We start from the raw sequence: 22,304 nt of genomic DNA, 5'->3' as shown, positions 1-22,304 counted from the left end.
CCTAGTAGACTTTCTTTGCAAAAAAGCAAAAAAGTGCCCTGATTTGAATTTAGGAGGGCAAAAAACAGGTGAATGAAGTCCACAACAAATTCTCAAAGCGGATTGCTCCTAAATCAAAGCCTTATTTAAAACACATCCACTCTGCAGGTCAAAGAATTACCAAAGAGCACTTCTCTTTCATCCTGACTGCACTTTTTGCCATTACACCTTTGATAAAAGGAAAGACAACGTCTGACTGGCTAAAATTGAGAAGGTACGATCAGAACCTCTGCTATTTAGGCTGAGGCTGCAGGCCTTTAACGGAGACGCCAACACTCAGCTCAGACCTGGCTGGTACTGCAGATGCACTCAATAGAGAAGAAGAAAGGCAGATTTAAAAAACAAAAAACAAAAAACAAAAAACACAGTGTTATGAAAAAGCAGGTCTAGGATATCTTTCAAATCGTGTCATTATTAAAATAGACTTGTGAATGTCAGCTGTAATCATTGTTTTCCCACTCTGCCGAGATCAAAGAGGAACAGGTCTTTTGAAGAGGGAACAAAAGTGAATTTGCTTTCCTGTATTGCCACCTTTTAAAAAATTACTTTGGGAAACACGAATCAGCCACACACAATGTAATAGCTTCCCATCTGAAGTACCACAACAATACAATTCCCAAATCACATAAGGCTGTACAGAGAGATCATCACAATTTCATTTATGGATTTGGAATTGAAAATGGAGCATCAAAAATTGCTGGAAGTAATGGACAGATCGCTAATTAAAGTGGGTAGAAGATGAATGAAATCCAGATGGTGGAAGGATGTGAGGTAGCACAAAAGGTGTTGCAAATACAGAGAAGAAACTGCTGAAAAAAAATGAACAAATATCATGACATACAACAGAGAGTAAAGGCAGGCAGGTTAGATAAGAAAATACACTTGTGACCAAAACAGCTTTAGAGTAATCTCTGCACTGTATCATTGCTGTAGCTCTATTATAATTGGCCTTGAACAGTATTAAGAAAGCAAGATAATTTTAATATTCATGTTAATGATAACACAACCCAAGCAAATACCTTCGGGGGGGAAAAGCCTAGACTTCAGCTTTACCATAGAAGCACTTAGTTTGTTTTATTTTTTTCTATCTGAGTAGTCTATAATCTAATTTCATTCTAATCTAATGGATTTGTGAATTCTATAATAACTCTTCTTGTATCTCTTCCATAACGTAGTTGCATGTGTTCCTTTTCCTGTGACATTGTCTTCAGCTTGTCTCATCGTGTAATCCTCTTATGAGTGTTTTCTTCTGCCACTGAGTTAACAAAACAAAAGCCCTCTATTTCCTCATCATTTAATAGGACAGATCCCAGAAGAATGTGCCAAACACTTTCTTACAGCTGATATGAACACCCATAAAGGAATCCTAATGAGTGCAGGGTTCAGCTATCAAGGGCTTGACACTGATGTAGTGGAGGGGCCAAGCGGCAGAAATGGAAACTTGCAACACGGCACAAGGGAATAAGCAAGAGCAGAGAACAGGCGTGATGATTTTCAAAACATAAACAGGTAATGAGCTGAGAGGAAGTGCACTGATAAAGACGCAATTTCAAAATAGAAACACATATAGGAGCAGTTATGAAATAAATACAGAACATCTCTGCATTGAGAAATTCAGTTTCATCAAATTATTGTAAGGGTATTTCAAAATGAATGACAAAGATTTTAACATGTGCCATTTCATTTATGTTAATTAAAGCCACTATATGTGTAATCTGAAGCTTTTCATCTTCAGCTACCACTCAGTTGTAGTATCAAATAAGTTAGTGTCTCCCGGTTGGATCCCAGGGGAGTCCCAGCAGGAGACACAGACTGACTGAATAAGCTTAAACCAATAGTTACATTTTGACTGGGGCTGATTTATATATTTTCCCAAACACATACACAAAACAAAACAGAAAGATGACATAACCACATAAATATTCTAAACTTGCTTGCTTTCTTAAAATGAGCATGAGAGTTTTTAAGATGGAGATTGTTGGCTTTTTTCAAGCACTAGAGGCAAACTGAATACTTAAGCAAGGACATGCAAGAAAAAAAAAGGAGTAAACCAAAAAAACAGCCAAACAACCTAAACTACTGAAACCTTTCTTCTGTATGTGTCATACCTCTGGGAGTCCAGCAGGTCCCTGGGTCTGATGATGGCCTTGACCAGGGCGTCTGGTCGCACTGACTTCTGAGGCGATGTCTTGGGGCTGGAATCCGACTCTCCGCTCTCCTCGTCCCCCATGGCTTTGACGTAGCTGCTGCTCCGCATCCGGCGACAAGGGATCTCATCATCCTTCCCTCCGCCAGGATAACCCCCCCACTCATCCTGGGGCACCTGGTTGGTTAGAGAGAGGCACAGAAACTTGCATATTTGTTGGTTTTCAGAGGTACACATCTGATGCTGTAGTAGTGATGGTGCACTGACATTGGGGAAATATAAGATTCCCACGCTAAAAACAGTCAAAGCAAGTTAAAAGCTGCAACAACTGTGGGTGGTGCAACAGGCTGTACATAAAGCATTGATAAAGTATCACTTAATAAAGCTATTTTGCAGAACCTGATAGCTATTAGCTGCTTATTTAGATATTTAGTACACACAGCAACATTTGCAATCATTGGACTAATGTTTCTTCATTCTCTCTTTTAGCTCTGTTATGCTCTCCACCAACTACTGAGGGAAATATTGAGTCCTTTAGCTGCCAAAATTGTCCCCTACATTAACCAAATAGTTAATTTTGTGCTGAACGATGCTAAAAAGCTTGTAGAGCTGAGGTAAACAGTCAATTAGCTTGGGTTTATCACTACAGATGACACATTTCATATCATTTTTAATATTTTTACACTCGTTTAACATAATATATAGATTTGATTTGTGACAACTATATACGAATTTGTTCCCAACCTTAATCAAATAGTTAATTTTTGTGCTGAACAATGCTAAAAAGCCTGTAGAGCTGAGGTAAACAGTCGCTTAGCTTTGTTTGTCACTATAAATGACACATTTCATGCCATTTTTCATATTTTTATACTCTTTTAATATAGTATATAGATTCCAGCAGCTTTAACAACCTTTAATGTCTAAGCAATCCCCTTGTTCTGTATTAAAATCACATTACAGCAGCTTGTTTCTGTTGTACAAAAAATTGCCATATGAGGGTGAATTTACGTTCAGTACTATAGTGTGCCACATTTTCCTTTTTCTGCACTTACTGCATCCTGTCTGTGGATCCCTATTCACATAAAACATGGGGAAAAGGCCACGACACTACATCTTCTACAAAATTCATTTTATTCCTCCCTCCGTATTGCTACAGCAGAGCAACCATTAAATTTTAAACACTATCAAATGACATGATATTGCTCTTAACTCTTAGAGGACCACATACATCTAAACGCCCCAGTTTTCAAACATCAAAACCATTAAAAAAAAAAAAACAGCGCTGTAACATTTTCCAGTAATGAACCAATGTGCCATTTGAAATGCACTGGAACTGAAGCCCCCTATCTCCGGCACAGTTAGTTCCATCCATTGAACATTTTCTTCAACACACATTAAAGCCTTCACACAGCTTCCACAGCTGCTCGACATTTCAGCTTTTCTGCGGTTTGGCCAGGTTACAAACTGATGAAAACCTTGACTGAGACGCTGCTGTAAAGTTGGCCGGCGTGCTAATCATAATTACTGGCAGGAGAAAGCTCGAAACTAGAGATAAAAAGGAGCTATCTTTACTCATCTTGTTGTAGCTATCGCACGTGGAAATCTGCCATCAAAACAAGGTAGGCAGTGTACAATTTTCTTCCACTCATTTAACCGAGTAATTGACTATTCTGACATCAGCATCACTATTTTAGCTTTAACAGTGACAACAGGGTGTCTGACTTGGACTCCCTGCCTGTCTTTACTGCATATGGAGGGAATAATTCACACCAAACAAGTGACATCAAGGCTGAATGTGGAGCGAACGGGAAGACAAACGGAGCATCTTGCACGAAGCTCTCTGGAGGCTCGTAACTAAGCGGAGGTTAATGCACTTTGATATTAGTCCTACATGCTTTGTGCAGACAGGCAGTTTTTGTTATTGGAGTTCATTTGAAGCAGAACACATGCAGCTGTCATCGAATATGAATACTGATCACATGGAGCAACATTGTTTTCGTAATCATGATCATATCGCAAAGAGGAAAAAAATGCGACTCCATTATGTTACATGCCATTACACAACACATAGCAACGCTATTATATGGCCTTAATAGGTTTCTGTATTGCAGATGGTGGTGCAGCTTATTAAAATCTTCTGGGCTAACTTTACCCAATCACACAATGAAGCAATGATGATTGTTCACAAGCTCATTACACACAGTACCGCACTTCCTTTTTCTCGTACATGCTCTCTCTCACGCATGCACACTTTTCTTTCAATACAACACAATTGCATTATTGTGATGGCAGCAGCTGAGTCAGGATCTCAGCTTCTCTTACAAACACACGCCGATGATTACAAAACAACACACAGACAGGTGCAGCAAACCTCTACAGACAGGCAACAGCACAGGCATCTCTTGCTTCATTTTGCTTTATAGATTCACCTTGTTGCGCTCGGCTGCCTGTCGGAAGCTTTGCTAGTCATGCTTTTACATGCACTCATAAAGTATGGCACTGTCAGCAATCATTAAGTTATATGTGAAAGTTGACGACTTCTTTGATGCTACATCCATATGTCAGTTTAACATCCTGGCAAGCACATCGCAACAGTCCAAATCCACACTTGCCTGGATTTTATTGAGTTAAATCCGTCTCCTGTCCATATTTCTTTGACTTTACAATGACTCTGTAGTCAGGAAGTGTTTTAAAATTGCCCCAAAACCACTAAAATATTGGATGAATGTGTGGTTGCACTCAAAATACATGTTCCCTTCTGGCAAATCAGTGACTAACTCACTATTCACAGGTTCACAGTGAACTGGGTGACAGTTGACTGTCTGTGCCAAATGCCAGGAGGAGATAGGCTACATCCAAATGTCACTAATGCGTCAGACACATGGCTCTAATCATTTTCTGATGAAAATGTCACTATTGGAAAAACGGCAACTGATATGGGATTCCTACTCGAAAAGAAATACAAACAGAAGTGATCCCTTCTAGCAAGGCATTGTTAAAAATCAAAACAGTCTTGGAAAAGCATGAAAAGCATCTGGAATTCTAAGCAGAAAACATTTTTAGCCGTTTATGAGACATTAAATCCATCAATGGAATTAAAGATACTCATATGCTATATGTATGTTTTGGAAAATACTGCTTCCTATGACACTAATTCCTCAGCATCAAAGCATGCCAATCCACAATTACTATTCTAACAGGAGTCAAATCAAATCAAAACAACTTGAATAATTGATCAGTTATTGCTGTATCACAACCCACTCTTTGATAATCAGAGAGAATGCTGAATCAAAGCAGCCTTTGACTCCTGTGTTACGTCTGTGTTGTGAAGCTAGCATGGAGAAAAGCATGATTGATGGGATTATCATAAGTTTCTGTGGGTCTTTAAAGCTTTCCTAGCAGATTTCATTGCGAGGCTGTGGTGTTTCAACATGAAAAGTGCTATTAGCATATGCATATACGGCACGAAAACACACACTTACACTTAAAAAGTCAATCACAAAAATATGCACAAAAGCTCGCAGACACGCACGGAAAAATTAGGAATGCATAAGCTTGCTGTGATGCTTTCTATCTAAAACGCGCACTCAGCCATACGGACACGAACGCACGCTCAAGCACACACTGATAAAAGTCATTCATCTCCCCTCCAAACGCAGGCATACACCATCAACCAAATGGAGTCGATGGGTTAATTAAGTCTTGGAGGGGTTTGATATTTTTAGACGTCTAATTAATGAACGGAACGCCAGAGGACAGGCACAAGCTGTGGTGAGATTTGTTTAATTTGGATTTGCTGATAAACTGGGCAGATAGTAGGGTGTCTCCCTGTGAAGATTTAAAAAGAAAAAGAAAAAGGTGGGCAGCAGTGTAGACGTATGGAGCATTCTTAGTGGAGCTGAAATTCGGATGCCTGTGAACGTGTGCTGCTCACTTTGACCTATAAATCTCACCAGGAGAAGGTGTGAAATCAGACAACTGCATGTTCTGCGAAGACTTGATGACTCTGTTCTTCCTGAATTAACATGAGACTGATCGTCTTTTGTTGAGCGGTGCATTTTATGATGATGATGTGAAGCCCTTTGTGAATATACGTTTTTATGGGAGCTGTGTGAAACTTCACAGCACAAGTGTAAAGTTTCATATTCAAAGTTTCACAGTAACAGAAGTTTTATTTCCTTTAATCAACTCAATTCTGTCCAATAAATAAGAAACATGTCTGGGAGAAAAGGATTTTTCTACGTTCTATTATGGGACTTTTATAGCTCAGCAGGGTCTGACCACATTTCTTGATACAAGCCCAACCTGATTTGATGACAGTGTTGCGAATAAAGTTCTGTCGACATTAGAAAGGTATCAAAATACCCTGTCATTAGAAATGAAACGACATCTCATTTTATCAGTGCCTATACTTAAAGAATGACTGTGCTTTAATAGAAACCATATTTTATATGAGTTCTGTTGTTTTGCGACAGCAGGGCAGCGAGTGTGTGCAGTGCTCTGCTTCTATTCTCTACAGGCATAGTGGGTGCAACATTTCTTTCTCTCATAGGCACAGGGCAGCTTTCATGGTGACAAAACCAGAAGCATCTCTGCAAAGTACAAGTGCACTTGGCGACCATCCTCAAACTGTCAAACAGATGCAAAAAGTAAATTTTACCATTATTTTGGTGACATAGTCAGACTCTCGTACATTGTCTGTAAAAGAAGCTTTAACTATGCTGACCAGGGAAGTCAACATAATCAGCTTGGCAAAGTATCTAGCTGACAGCCATGGCCACTTGTTTAAAGAGCAACCTAATTCACCAGTGCTGTTTGAGGAGGCAACGAAGGGCAGTGACAGCTGTTTAATTTGGCTTCATATTTTAAACAAGAAAAGCACTCGGAGAATGCAGTACTCCGCCAAGGCTGCTCAGTTGTATCATTTCCGATGGCTCAAATATTGAAAAACAAATCATGGCAAAAATGACGGCACCACAGAATGTGGTCATTTCATATAGATATACCTACAACAAAATGGCCTTGCACTGAGCACAGGGATGACCTAAATATGTAGCGTGTGGCAGGAATTGATGGGACTCGGAAACACCCTCACAATTGAATCAGTTGCATCATTTCTAATGGTTAAGTCCTGATAAGTCCACAGCGGTGGATTTGTAGTAGGATCGCAATCATTTGATCATCAGCAGGCAGCTGATGTAGTGTTCACTTATTGTCATAGTTACAGTGACCCCATGTGGCGACCTTGTAATATTACAGAAATCTTTAACAAATCCGTGGATCCAGAATATAATCCACATCACTGCCAAACATCTAAACACTTGGTCATTGTGCCATTTCTGACCTTCTCTGAAAAATTTCATCCAAATCTGTTGGTCTGTTGTTGAGCAATGTTGCTAACAGGCAAACAGACAGACAGACAAACAAGCAGATGGACAATTGTCCGCTGATCGTCACATAACTCCACCACGTTCCTTGACAGAGGAGTTAACCCACTAACTAACATTTCCACATCAATTTTACTACAGCCTGCAAACTGCTAAAAGTTGAGTGTTCACAAGTATGCAGAACAACAACATCAGTTAATCAGTAATAGTTCATGAAGCATAAGCTGAATTTTTGCAGTAAGAGTGAAAGTGGGTGATTAAAATTTGCACTAAAGTAGTGCCCACACTTATTCAACCTTGTGTAACTGTGAAACGTGAAGCTGGAGAGACATAAATATCTGAAAAGCTGGTCAGTTCTGCCAGGATGTTTTTTTTTCCATATTATGGTAAATAATATACACCAGATTCTCAGTTTACAATGCTCTCGACTTACTGCATTTCGGGGTTTTGTCACCATCTCCCATAAATTTATCAAGAAAGTCTTGTTCCACCATTCCGACATGCGATGAATTTCACGTGGGAACTAGTTGGCGAGTACAGTGGACAAATATGTCATCACTTGACGCTATGCCAGGAAGACGGCTTCATTTTCATTCGCTGGTTCTAGGCCACATACGTCACAGTGTGCAACTTCTGACTTATGGTGAATATCAAGTTACTTTGCGCCATAGGAACGGTATTCTGACGTAAGTTGATTATCCCCTATAAATCATTAGCAACATAATGATCTGCATTTAAATTGTTAATATATTTTCTTTAGTTTTTTTAAAACAATAAAAAAACTAATTCCATTTTCTGCCATATGTAACTTATGTAAAATTACTTCTGTTGTTTTCACTGTGGTATCGTATTGATATATTTAAGCAGGTATCGCAATGAAGTCAGTATTTTGGGGTTATTGCAAAACTTCCTGCCAATAAATGAACTCGGTGAAACGGCTCACTGGCATCTCATAGCAGGATTGTGCAGACATTGGCATATTAGCTTTGTGTGTCTACCTTTACTTCCAGTGATTTGATCTGCGGCTCTGTGGGAAGCCAACAGGAATGTGATGTGTATAAGTGTGTGTGTGTGTGTGTGTGTGTGTGTGTGTGTGTGTGTGTGTGTGTGTGCTGGGTGGTGGGGCAAGGGAGGCCTCAGCCAATCCTCCTGCAGTGCAGCAGTGCATTTCATTGATTAACTCTGCGGCTCTATCTATACACCCACTAAGAAACATAAGTCACTGCTATTAAGTGAAGAAATAGAGTGAGATAGACAGAGAGGGATATAGAGGGAGAGAGAGAGAGAAAGACATGCAGGACGGATACAGTGCAGAAAGATGGAGAGTGAGGAAGAGAGAGAATTAGAGAGCTCTTACAGGTTCAATCACTGGTAATCCCACCCACCACCAGCCTGCAGCCTCTCATTTCCTCCCACAAGATTACACGGACACGATGGGTGTGTTGGAACAGGTACGTTTTCGCTTGTTTTTTTCTGTCTGAACGCCAACCATACGCCCACCAACGACTTCTTCTCTCGTGTTCCTCTTTCACACATATACTACCACATGTGCAACATTTAGAAGTCTCTATGGAAATCTCGTCCTCATGCTGTTTGTTTACTGACACTTTATTTTATCAGATGTTAGCATGGAAGTGTAAACAGGCACCCTCAATAATAGAAGGAAAAGGAAACTACAAGCTACTGAGTGTTTTTCCAATCCTGTCCTCTTGATTTTAACAGTTACCCGAAGCAGCACAGCCAGTTCTGAATCCAACTCTAACACTAAACTTGAGGCAAAGAATGCAGTGGCAAAACATTTTTTTCTGATAAGTTATTCTGATTGTTTAACATCTTGGTTCAGAATTCCAGTACGCGATCATTTCACAAAGTTGAGCAGAAGCTGGTGGGAGGTAAAGTCAAGAGATCATCAAAATATGGAGGGTTAATCATCTCTGCAAAATGAACAACTGCACAAAAGTTTGCACCACCCATCTTGATGAGATATTTCTGACTGGAGACCAAAAAATTTACTGGAGCACAAGGGGAATCTGAAATTAGAATGATCTATGCTCTAGGAACTGTAACTGTCTCTACAAATTTCATGCCAATTCATCCAGTAGTAATTGAAATATCTCAGAGTTGACCAAAGCGTTGTGGTGTTAACTTGATTTTACATAAAACCGTGTCAAGTGTCCATCGTTTTGATAAAATCTTTGAAGGACAGGACAAGAGAAACAAATTCAGTCAAAACTCATCAAACCCTTCACAGTAGTAGTGTTGTGAAGAGCTGTCTCAAGAGGGAAAGGGAAATAAACCCTTTCAGAGCAAAAAAGGTAAAGAACCCTTGACAGAAAAAGAGCAGTACCAAAAGGACACGTTTTCCTTTTCATAAATTTAAAACACTATTGTTGGTTTTTGATGGCAGACAAGAAGGGGATAAGATTCCTTCTTGTTCTGATGACTCTTCTCTAGCCTTTAACTGCTCTCCTGTTTCAAAACTCACTTTCAGTATCATATTTTCACCCACAAATTAGGAATATTTTATCTTCTGTGGTGCAATATTATGTGTTACTTGTTGCTCTACAACTGTATATGCAGCCTCAACATTGTTGCAAGCTTTGGCCCATGCAGTAACACCTGCGCATCCAAAATGTATTCTTTTTGAAAGGGCAATTGTTGGCTTTCCATAGGAATTTTGTAGAGATTTAAAGTACTCCTTCTACTGGAAAATCTATATCTGTTGTCTGGATTTAATCCATAAATAAGTGACCAAAACAGATTTTGTGACAAGGACTCCACAAGGTCAGAGTGAATTCAGGAGGATCTGGTCATTGGTTTCCTTGCTAAAGTTCAAGCCATTGTTGAAATGATTTCATTGTTTTTGACACTTTATTTAAGATTGCTTCATTTCTTTTACACATTTTGTACATTTGGTTAAGGAGGATCGGCAAAGTAAGAATTGCATTGTACAGTGTCTGTGGTTTCTTTCTCATATGACAATAAACCTCTTGAATCTTTTCACTGGCTGACAAATGAGGACTAACAAACCTCAGGAACAAATCAGGTTTGGACTTTCTGTATCATTCTTTTTCTTTAGAATCAGTGTCCTTTTTAAACACGTATGGCTAAATTATTCCAATTTCACAGCTTCACATCATGTGTTCAAATTGCAGCAAGCAAGAAGGCGGGAGTTGACAGAGAGGACTTCATACATCTAAATATTCTAAAAAAAAAGCAGCATGACCATTTTAAGACAGGAAGAGACCATTTTCATGAAAAAAACATGTCTAAATATGTAACACCGGTACAACACACAGATGAGTTTTCAGGTATTTAATCCAGAGGGACTTTAAGAAAATCTTTAGCATGAGCTTGCTCCCCATCACTATCCCTGATTCTGCTTGTCACAGTCCACATGAGCTGCTACACTCAAGATGTGTTGAATAAATGGGAGACTAGTCGACTAATTGGCCCTGGATTCTCCCCTGCATAACACCCACATACATACACAGCCCACACCATATCACTGGCTATGAAGGTTAATGTGCCAGCAAACAATTACCTACTTTCATATCCAGCATATATGCAACATTGTTTGTGACTAAACCCCCATTGTTTGTGGCTTTTTTTTGCAACACTGGCTCTTCATTTACCTCTTTAGTGGTCTTCACTAGGTCCTGACAAAAACACATCTAGCTTCTTTGCTTGCTAGAGTTTTCCTTTGCTCATCAGCTTTTATTAGCATGCTCCATGTTGATGAAGTTACACCATGCAATGGGTTTATGTATTAATAAATCATTTTTGAATTAAATGTCTGGCCACAGGAGACTGATAAGGACTGTTCATGCAAATACAACAGATGGAAAAGAGCGAGAGAGACAAACACTTCAAATCGAAGACATAACAAATCAGGTCCAATACAATGAATGTCTGGAGGACTATTTAACACCTCCACATTCTCCAAACTCAGACTATCAGATGCTACAAGTCCAAACCTAAGCCTTGGGCTGTGTTTGCTCCAAATGGCGTGAACTGCTATGTTAAAAGACACTATCAGACGGAAGAATTCTTGGCAAGAAAATGCTACCAAAGCAGCAAATATAGCTATTAAACCCTTCAAGAATTAGGACGCTATTATTGTTAGCAATTATTATTGATTTGACTTGGGAGAGCCATAGCACATAAGAAAAATATATTGTAGAATGTTCTGAACAACTGACTATTAAACTGTTACAGCCCAGCAACCTCCTTGTAGAATCAAAGGAAACTTGATGTTTGAGATAATAAAACACAAATACAAGCAGATGCTTGCTGACATGGTGGTAACCACAAAGTCACATCGTCGCCTCAGGCAATGGAGATGAGTAGCATTTAGCAACAAACTGCTGTCTGATGCTCAGATTCCTGTGAAAATATCTGACTAAGTAGTGGGTCATGGCCTGATTGCTATCTGAGAACTCTTTAATGAAATGTTGGGGAACCCCTGTGTGTAGGTGTGTGTTCCTGTAGTCTTCCGTCACAGTGCCACTTGTGTTTCTGCTGCTTTGCACTTTCCTTTTGTATTTTAATCAGCAGACTTTCTGCCTCTCAAGCTCCACCTTTGGCAAGCCAACATGGCAAATAATTGGCCTACTAAATCCCTCCGCAATGCCCTATCAGCAAAACTATCAAAAGACTAATCCTCTCATTGTATCACACTACTGTATGCAAGGAGAGAACAGGCTTGAGTTTGCTGGAGCAGCTGTCTTAATCTGGGCTGGGTGTTGTCAGTAGGACAAAGTTATTGCTGTTTGAAGTTATGCACCGGGTGCAAGAAAGCTGGAGGATGCATGATTACACCAGGTACTGCAGATCAGGCATGTGACAGAGGAAGGGTGGCCCACACACATACGGCATACAAGTAAATGGCAAATAATAAAAAAAAACTGCAGCACCTCTCAGTAGTTACACTATTTCTAGTTTCGATAAAACACTATAGAAGAACTACAAAAAAGTGCAACAAAAGTAAACACACCTATGATCACTGACATACAAGTTAGAAAACCTGTAATTATTGAAACTACATTGAGTGCATCTATGATTTTAAGTTAGTTTTACTGTATCACCACAGTTGTAAAATGGCCGATGAACACCAGTATTTTCTCAGTTTAGGACCCATCGGCCATGTTTATCTGCATGTTTCATGGTTCCACATGAAACAGAACTGCCAATGAAATTTAAAAATCTCATTTTGAGATTACACAAAGATAGAAAAGAATACAGAAATATCAGTGATCAACTAAAAATCAGTGGTAACACAGTAGCAGCAGTAAGCAGGATGTACAAGCTAAGCTTTAGTACCACTAATCACAGCTGAAGAGACTGTCCTTCTAAAATGACGCCATGGCAGTGTGCTACTTGTACACTCTAGCTAGGAAAATCAGACAGGCAGTTGCTTCAGACTTGGCACAGTGGTAATCAATGGAAATTTGGAGTTTCTTTAATAGCTCACACACTATGAAAGACATTGCATAACATGAGCCTCTACTGACAGCGTCCAGGTAAAAAAAACTAACTTTGTTTGCTTATTGGCAAAAACTGCAAGATAAAACTTCGCTACAGAACATCTGTTCAGTTCAGACAGAATCCAGCAGGTTTGGCACGAACCTGCCACGGTGAATCCATAATCCCAACAGTAAAGCACAGAAGTAGGAGAGTGATGATACGGGGCTGTATCAGTACAAAAGGAGATAACATTCTTGTGGATATACAAAAATACTCCATGATGGCTCCAAGTCTGCAGAAACTTGGCAGAAGAGAAAAACTACAGCACGACAAGGATCAAAAGCACGCTACCAAAACTTTGTAAGAGTTTCCAAAGATGAAAAAAGTGGAAACAATGACCTGGCCAAGTATGCCGCATGATTTAAAACTAGTAGAACAGATTTGAAGTTTTTTATAGAGGAAGGTAAAGCAACACAACTTGGCAGAACTTCCCTCCATAAATTTGTGCAACCATGATATCCTCCTTATGCTTTTAATATAGTGAATCTACTATGTCTATTTTTCATTCTACATAAGAGCAAAAACTCTACTATTCAACTTAGAAATAATATAGCTTCTGCTAGTTGATACAATTTTGAATAATTAGACATTTAAATGATATTGCACAGGGGTGTACTCACTGTGCTTCATACACTACATGCACACCGGGTTCGTCTGTCGCCATTAGTAGATGAATGTCACAATTACCTCATTTCATTAATACGAAGCTCATAACTCATGAAGGAATAACATCACGTGTGTGCGTGTCTTGGGGAGGGCTAATTGAACCTAATTTGTGAAACGACAGGGAGCAACGGCTAATGCCAGGTCTGATTCCCCCACATTTGTCATTTCAGAGAAAGAGCAGCCAATATCCATCTATCTCTGTCTTCTCCACTGTCCAGTTCATTGATCTCTTATACATGTGCTATCCCACTGACACACACCAAGATTGCATGCCAACACATTAATACATAAACACCTGTGGCTATATCCACACTAATACGTTTTCATTTTAAAAACAAAAACAATCTCCGGCCAGATGAGTGTCTTAGAACCCTGAAGGAAATAATCTCCTATTATACTAACACACATGAAAATGCTTTCCACATGGCCATTCTCATACACTGGAAATACAATGGAGGAACATCAATGAAAACAAAAAAGTAAAACCACAGATTTCTTTTAGAGGGAGACAGATTATTAGCCAAGCTGGTGATCTGATCCAATACCCCATCATTTTTTGCCTATTTGTATTTTTTATTTATTCATTTTTTAAATTCTTGAATAAAATAAACACATAAATGTGCAGTAAGACTTGATGCAGCTTCTTCTCTTCATCTGTAGTCACTATTCTGTGATCTTGAGCAATGCCCCACCAACAGCAGCTTTCTGACTGGTAGTATGTTTTAAGTTTTAGCCTATCAACACTGAGTCAAATGTTTTCAGTGCTAAATATAAATTAAGGCATTTCTACAACATTTTGCATTGGAGTTTGTGTTGTCCTGAATTTTGACACCAAGATTTTCTTTTCTTCTGCAAATGTTAATCGGTTATCAGTGTCCTTAACTACTAATAACTGTTATCAACCCTGAAAAACAGATATCAGGAACACAATGAGGTGGAAATGCTGCTAGCATCAACACCAAGGTCAGCAATGCCTGATTTGTTACCTATTTTTAAAATAACCACTTGCGATCAAGACTGATGTCTTTCTTTGCTTTTGGAAAAGTGTCAGATAGGGCCAGGCTTCTTAAAATGCCAGACTAGGGTGGATCCTAGGCATACATGTAGCAAAAATTATGCATTTTAAAACTTTGTGTGGATGGAGCCTCAGCAAGACAAATCATTGTGTTGGCAGCCTCATACTTCTACAACACTTCAGAAGTTTTTTATTTCCTCTGTCATCAACCAAGGACACAAACAAGGTGACGAGCACATCATCAAACCATCTGGTATGCGATAAACACCAAAAACACCTCCCCACATCCACCGTCAGTCGCACACAGACAGACCCTGAGCACACACACTCTCTCTGGATACAGTTTATGCTGTTACAGTGCAGACAGTTGTGGGCAATCCCAATTCTGCAGCAGCAGGAAGTGAATACTCTCAATGTGACCCCTCGGTGTGTGCAGAGGATCATTCCTGACTATTGGGTCTATCTGTCTGCCTGACTGCTCCTGCTGATGAGCAGCAATAGTAGCCATGGGGAGCGAAAACAGCCATCTCCTTTCTCCGTCTTGCTTTGTTTCCCCCCTCTGCTGCTTCCAGGAGAATCTAAATGCATCCACACAGCCATAAACCTCACCCGTATGCTTCTCCAACTTTCTCTCCCCCTCTCTCCTTTAATACATCTTCTCTGAGAGGTCCCTGAGAGGGCATTGATTCTCCTCCGGGGAGGGAAGATGTGTCACACCCTGTACGGCTTGGATTGATAACGCTGAGCTAAATATAGCCCTGCGGCAGGAAGCAGGGGAGGAGGATATTTTTAGAAGTGTTTATAGTGCCGCGACTCGGACACTACCTCAGCTGAATGACCAAATGGAAGGGAGGAAGAGGTGGGGGCACTAACCACTGCAACTCCCCCATTGAGAGATTACTGCACTTACTGGAATTGTAAAAAAAAAAAAAAAGTAAGTGGATGAGTGCACTGTCTGACTGATTCAACGTGCTGATCAGTTATGCTTAAAAATATGCTAGTCAAAAGGAGTCCTCCTGAGAAACTTTCTGTTGATGTGAACTTAGATAGACTGCTTTCTTTGGCTCCATTGGCTGATTTGAGTAATGTATTGGCTTTCCATTTACAACAGTCTGTAATCCATACAACACACTTTGTGCTTAGAGCGCTGAGTCTCCAAGTCCTCTTTCCCAGTGTGCTGAAGTGCTCATTTTATTTTGGCTGCAGGCGGTACTTACATGACACTATCAGATCTCACATTGTTATATACTGTATTTTCAGCAGCATTGCTACAGAATCTATTTTCCCCTGCTTGGATTTGCAATTTGGGATTTATAAGTATGCTTTCTTATTTCATTTACCCTTCAGCATGCATATAAAACCTGCGAAACCCTTCTGTGGAAAGTGCTGACTCATTCTGAATTGATCCCCACGGTGCTATGGGGTCTCCTGCAGAGCCAATCATGGGCCTGGGCTAAACGCTACCTTTTTTTTTTTCCACAGTGAGACTGATGCGAAATCGGAGCAAAACAGAACGGTAAAAATAAACATTGATTTCTGTTCTTTTATTCTCATACTGCCAACTCTTCCCCTCCGGCACGGATGATTTACAGAGTTAATTGATTTGTCCTGCTGTGCTGGTCCTTTCTACTGCCAACCACATGCTGAGCCATAGGCAGAGGTTCACATTGTGATATCCAGGGCCGCGACAGACAAAATACTGTCTTTCGGATCAATCAGAAATCCAGCTGAGCTGAGCAACTTTTCTTCCTTTGTTGATTGACTGACAATATCTCTCAAGATGCTGTGCAGTGCGCACTGCAAAAACTCAAAATCTTACCAAGTCTATTTGTCTTATTTTTAGTCAAAATATCTCATCCCACTTGATTTAAGATACATTCACTTAACAAGTGACAATTCAGCAAGATAGAGATAGACTTGTTTTGAGACAATGCATCTTAAATATCTTGTTAAGTCAAACAGTCTTTAAGTTATCTTGTTTTGAGTTGAATTTTACAAGAAAACTCAAAAAAAGTTAAACCCTCGTGCCATCCTGTGGCTCAAACTGACTCGTTTTAAAGTTCGAAAATGTGGCAAAAATATCTTTTTTTACAGCGAAACTTCTAATGTCCACATTTTAAACATTTCTGGGAAATTTCTGAACTTTTTTTGGTGACAGAAATGTTAAAAATGTTCTTCAGAGAATATTAGAAGTTTTATTGATATATATGTAATCACTTTACATTTTTTTTAGGATTTTTTGGAAGATTTTTACTCATTTTTTGAAAATATTTGCAAAAATTTTCTTGCCAAATTTAGGGTATTTTTTTAAAAGAAAACTTTAAGGGAAACTTTTAAGGAATTATTGGAATTTTTCTCTTGACGTTTTTGTACATTTTCAGAAATTTGGACAATTTTTTTTGCTGATATTTTGGATTTTGATATTTTTTCAGAGAAGAAAACAATATTTTTATGTGCTTGTAAATGAAGACAACAGGAGAGTTAATACATATCAAATTAGGAGGTTACATGAAAGCCAAAATCTATTTTTGAGTGAAAAACTGCCATTTTATTTTTTAGCATGTCTGGCTTATTTTAGAACACCTAAGCTTGACAATCCTGGTAAAATACAACTTAAAACAAGTTTTCTCAGCTTATTTTCAGATCTCAATATTCTAAATATCACATCTCATTTCAAGAAATCTTACCAAGCCTGTTTTCACTTGTTCTACTGGCAAATTTTCTCACTTATTTCAAGGTAGAAGTTCCTTGAAATAAGTTTTTTCTTGTTTTGAAAGGGGCTTTTTTTCAGTGCTCATGGTTTTAGAAGTGATATTTGTCTTTGTGTTACAGTTGGAGTTCTAGTAAATTTCCCATTATTTTGAATGGATGCTCAATTTTTGTAATAACAGAGAGAAATAAAAGAATATTTTCTTCAGTTGTTCACATGTATCATGTCAGACATGTCTTGATGCAAATGCCCATCGACTTCTTTCAACAATTTCTTCAGATACTCATCATCCAACACACAGAGGAATTCATTTGTATTGGTCTATGACTGTGCCCAGTGCAGTGGCCTCAAAAATATTGGAACTGCTGTATTGTTACAACCCTGGTGGCACCTTCCTTCCTTGTGGTGAATCATTCCTGTTTTGTGTATGTAAATGAGTTTGTGTGGGCTCCTGACCAGGAGGTTTCTTTTGCCTTCTCCACATCCACCTTGTCATCTTGGCTGATTGGCCTGCAGCTCCAGCCCTCGTTCCTTTACCTGTCCTTGCGACTGATTAGACACAGACTGAACTCCAATCAAGCTGCAGTTTCAGCTGTTGTGATTTAATGCGTCACAACTATGCATCTTCTTGTCTCTAAGTATTGTATTTAATTCTGTAACACTTGCTAGCAACTTGTGTTGTGACCTGTTGGCTTTGTGTTCTCAGCCACTTAGTAGCTTTTACTAGTAGCTCTGAGCTTTCTGATTTCTGTAATGAGGCACTCACTTAACTGTTTGCAGACTGGGCCATGGGAAGCTTTTCCACCACATCCACATTAGGTTGAGTGTTTGTCTGTTAGGTAGACTAGTAGCAGGCTGGTGCTGCTTTTGTATTTCACTTTGAGTATGTGAGTTGTTTTCTTTTGCTTTTTTTTTTTTTAGCAAGTTGGCACATCTTTAGCCCTCTGTAAATTTTGATATCTTTCACTGATTCAGCAGCACCCACAGGTCCTGTTTTTGCATTTTTGCCAGCTTTGTTTAACAATTATTCTGCTAAGCAGCTGATAATGTTGCTCAAAAAAAACAAAAACACTGGGTATTATGTTGTGTTCCCTATCCCTAGTCAAGCTGGAACCAAATAGCATACTTATGGTTAATACTGATTGAGAGGCACAGTACAGCGACTGAGTAAAAGAGCCCAAACTCACCTGTAGATAGTGACAGGGCCTGAGGTTGGGCTTGAGGTCTGTGGGCATCATGGGCTTCTCCAGGTTGAGTGAGGACTTCCTGTAGGCCTCCTTGGCTTGGCTGACCGTTAGCGTTGACCAGGAGCTCCTCTTCATGAACTTGCCTTCGGGCGCCATGCTTATGCTCTCACAGGCTGAGCATTTGACGTCGTTGTTGCTCTTGGAGGTCTTCAGTGACAGGTCTCCCCCCAGATGGCCGTGCATTGAGTCGGGGTAACAGTGACTGATGTGGTCCACAGGATGCCGTGACATGACGCTCGGTGTTCTGTACGTGCTGTCACTATCAAGGTTGTCATCGGAACTCCACCAACCTCCTGAGCGCTGCTTGCCGCTGCCATCGGATTTACGGTCTTTGCTCTTGCTGCGTTTGCTGTGTTTGTGGTGGCCTTGGTGGTGGTGATGGTGGTGGTGTGAGCTGTCCCTGTGCGAGTCGCTTTTGGTCCCGTTCATCTTGGAGGAACCTTCCAGGGAGTGCGACTTTGTGAAGAGCTTCTGTACCGAGTGGACTAAGTGGCGGATTCGCCCGGGGCTTTCGTTGCGCTGCTCCGTAGTTGTGGTTGTGGTGGAAGTGCGTTGGTACTGCAGTGTGTGGAAGCCGTCCCGGTGCAGCGGCATCTGTTTCTCGAATTGGTCCAGGAGGTTTGCTGGGATTCGGTTCATTTTGCCACTGCCACCACGTGAGGATGAGCCACCGTCGTCGTGAGAATCCCTGCCGCCAGACGTGTTTCCACCGCTGTCCCGCGAAGCACTGCCGTAGTGCATGCGGGGGAAAGTGCTACTAGAGATGGAGTGATCAGTGGCCGACATGGACACCGGCATCACCATGCACTCGGAGTGGATGGAGCTTCGTGGGGAGCAGCGGTGGTGGCCATCAAGGGGGCAGCTCTCGGTGGGACTGAGGAGGTAGGAGGGGGGCCGGGAGTCGCCATGGTGGAGGTGGTGGTCCAGGGAATGGTCGCAATCAGCCAGGCCGCAGGTGTGGGGGGAGGTGAGCTGGAGCTGGGCTGGGCGGCCGCCTGAGAGACCCTTCATGTTCCTGGGTGGAGGGGAGTAGCTGTCCTCATCGAAGTACTGCGAGGGCGACCATGAATACTGTTGGTCTGAAAGCAAGAGAGACAGAGAGAGACAGAGAGAGAGAGAGAACATTACATCACACTCAGGGTAGAAAAGCCTTTTACCAGAAAAAAGAAATGCATTTCACACTTAATGATGAGGAGAAAAAAAAGCTTGGGACCAAATCACATACAAGTTGGTCATTATCCACCATACTCTCACTCTCCACATCCATTTCAAATACAGGGCACGTAGAAGAGAAAAAAAAAAACACTCAAAAAGTAGCACATCTGAAATGTGGAAGTGCAATTCACAGATTGCACAGACAAAATCTCAGCTGTCCTATTTTTCTCCTTCTGTTCAGGTCTGGGATGGCATACCGCTATAGAGATGGGGCGGAAAAAAGAAGAGAATGAAAGAACGAGAAGGGCAGGCAACAGGTAGAAGCCCGCATTGCCATTTATCCAATGCAAAGTGAAATAATAGCCTATCACTCCGTGGTGCTGGTGTCATCCGTCAAAGCCCTGAGGAGTGCGCTGTGAGGCGTACGGCAGGATGGGAGTCCTTGGGAGGCGATCGCCAAATGCACCTTCCCTCTCTCTTTCTGTTGGCCATGTAGTCTGAGATTAAAAACCGATTCTGTGTGATCAGTCACCAAGGGCAAACATCCCAGCCCTCTATTCGGATGTATTTAACTTAATCACAGGTATGGTTTAATTTATCTTTATGCCTTACCACTGTCGACTCCCACTCTAATTACTTTGTCCTCCCTTTGAACCATGTCAGGACAACGTGGGTTAAAATTCCACCTGTTATTGGAGCACTGTATTATTTATCATCCCATAAATAACCAATCTTTTCAATGTGATATTACTTTGGAAACACTTTGTGGAATAAATCCTGAATGCAGTCTGAAGGCCTTCAATTACCTAACAAACGCTTAACAAAAAAGGTATTTCTTTTTAAATAGGTGTAAAAATCACATGCGGTATTAGTTTGCTTTATTTCACAAAACAATGATCTATTTGACTGCTCTTCTTTGTTTGTTTTCATTATTCCTCTATAAGTGCTGCATATAGCAGGAGAAACTTATCTGTATCCTGTCTTATGAAGCAGGAAACAAACAAACAAACAGAAAAATCATATCTCAGCTCTATTGCTTGCCAATGATACGGCTCACAAACCCGTGCACTTTCACTCCCACTGTAACCCCATAAAATGAAGGAGAGTTTTCATGAGCTACCATGGAAGGGGAGATATGGGGAGAGCTTGAAACGAAATATAGCACTTCTAAATCAACATATTAACAACTCAATAAGTTTGAAAACTATTGCCATAAACCTATTTTGATACCTTAATCCACAAATTATTGTGGCCGTCTCAGTCATGATTGTTCAGGCAGTCCACTGAACAAATTTGTCAGCGTCAGTCAGTAGAGCACCAGCAGAAGACCAATTCCTTGCGGATACACTGGTAACTACTACCAACTTGCTGGATGCTGATTGAATGATATCTGATCATGTCACACAGGAGTTATTATTGGTGCTTTTCTTACAATTTAAGGCTGCTTTCTCCAATGAATCATGGCTGGAAAGAGTAAAAACCAACTTCTCTCATTTCTATTACAACTTGTACCAAAAATCTTTTTTTTTATAATACACTGATTTTGATTTGCTACAATGACACAGTCTTTACCTTGATATTGTGATTATAGTGTATCAGAAGTTGTTGTTTTCATATAATTGTCAATCAATTTTTGAAGTGTGTCTCTGAAATTTTGCATATTAGGATTGTAACCATTAACTGCTTTGGAGCAAACAAACGAGGCTGCGTATTGTCTTTAGAGGGTGGTGGTATACGATACATAACACATGGCTGTAAAACAGAGTAGAAGAAGCTGGAAACAAACCCAATTGTTCGTCAACTGGTTAAAAACCACAAAGGAGAAGATAGAACAAATCAGCTTTGGTCTTCTATGCTACAAAACTGAAGAAATGTCTTCAGGAATTGTTATCAGTAGGGTAAGATGCAATTATTCTTTGATATCTACTGGCGTTGGACACATTTCATGCTGTCAACAAAGACAACAAAAAAGTCGAAACAGCTGACCAGTCCCGTCAGTTAAAATTTTGCTATGTGGCAACTTATTTGAAAAAGGTCTTTCCATTTGCAACAATGGGCATGAACTGTTTTTTTTCCCTTTTTTTAAGTGTCATCAACCACTTCAAGTCTTCAACCATTCAAGATTTTTCAAATTTTGCTTTGCATTAATTTTTTCAAATGCAATGCTTCAAAATGCGAATAAATATATGTTATAGAAACATGACTAGAGACAGCTCTGCCCCAAATAGCTCATATGGAATGTAATGCTGGTCTTTCAAAGATTGAATTTAAAGAGCTGAGACTTGTCTGCACATTCAAAAAATAACTACTAATCTAAATTATACTGCATTTATCGCACTACATAATAAGTATTATAAAGGGCATTATTCTGAAGTAGAGGTGTATCCTCTACTGTGAGGCATCTTTGAAGAAA

At 40.1% G+C, this 22,304-nt stretch overlaps 1 protein-coding gene across 1 annotated transcript in view; it reads right to left on the bottom strand.

Annotated features, from left to right (window-relative positions):
• The window catches only part of dlgap2a (discs, large (Drosophila) homolog-associated protein 2a), a 212,484-nt gene that overhangs the window by 50,150 nt on the left and 140,030 nt on the right, over positions 1-22,304 (bottom strand). The window contains 2 exon segments of the mRNA XM_051945125.1: positions 2,148-2,362; positions 18,677-19,815. Of these exon segments, the coding sequence (XP_051801085.1) occupies positions 2,148-2,362; positions 18,677-19,815 (1,354 nt within the window).

Source organism: Acanthochromis polyacanthus, chromosome 1 (genome assembly GCF_021347895.1).
Source record: "Acanthochromis polyacanthus isolate Apoly-LR-REF ecotype Palm Island chromosome 1, KAUST_Apoly_ChrSc, whole genome shotgun sequence".
Taxonomy (NCBI): Eukaryota; Metazoa; Chordata; class Actinopteri; family Pomacentridae; genus Acanthochromis; species Acanthochromis polyacanthus.
The sequence above is the reverse complement of the archived record's forward strand: the minus strand, read 5'-3'. Positions and strand labels throughout refer to the sequence as shown.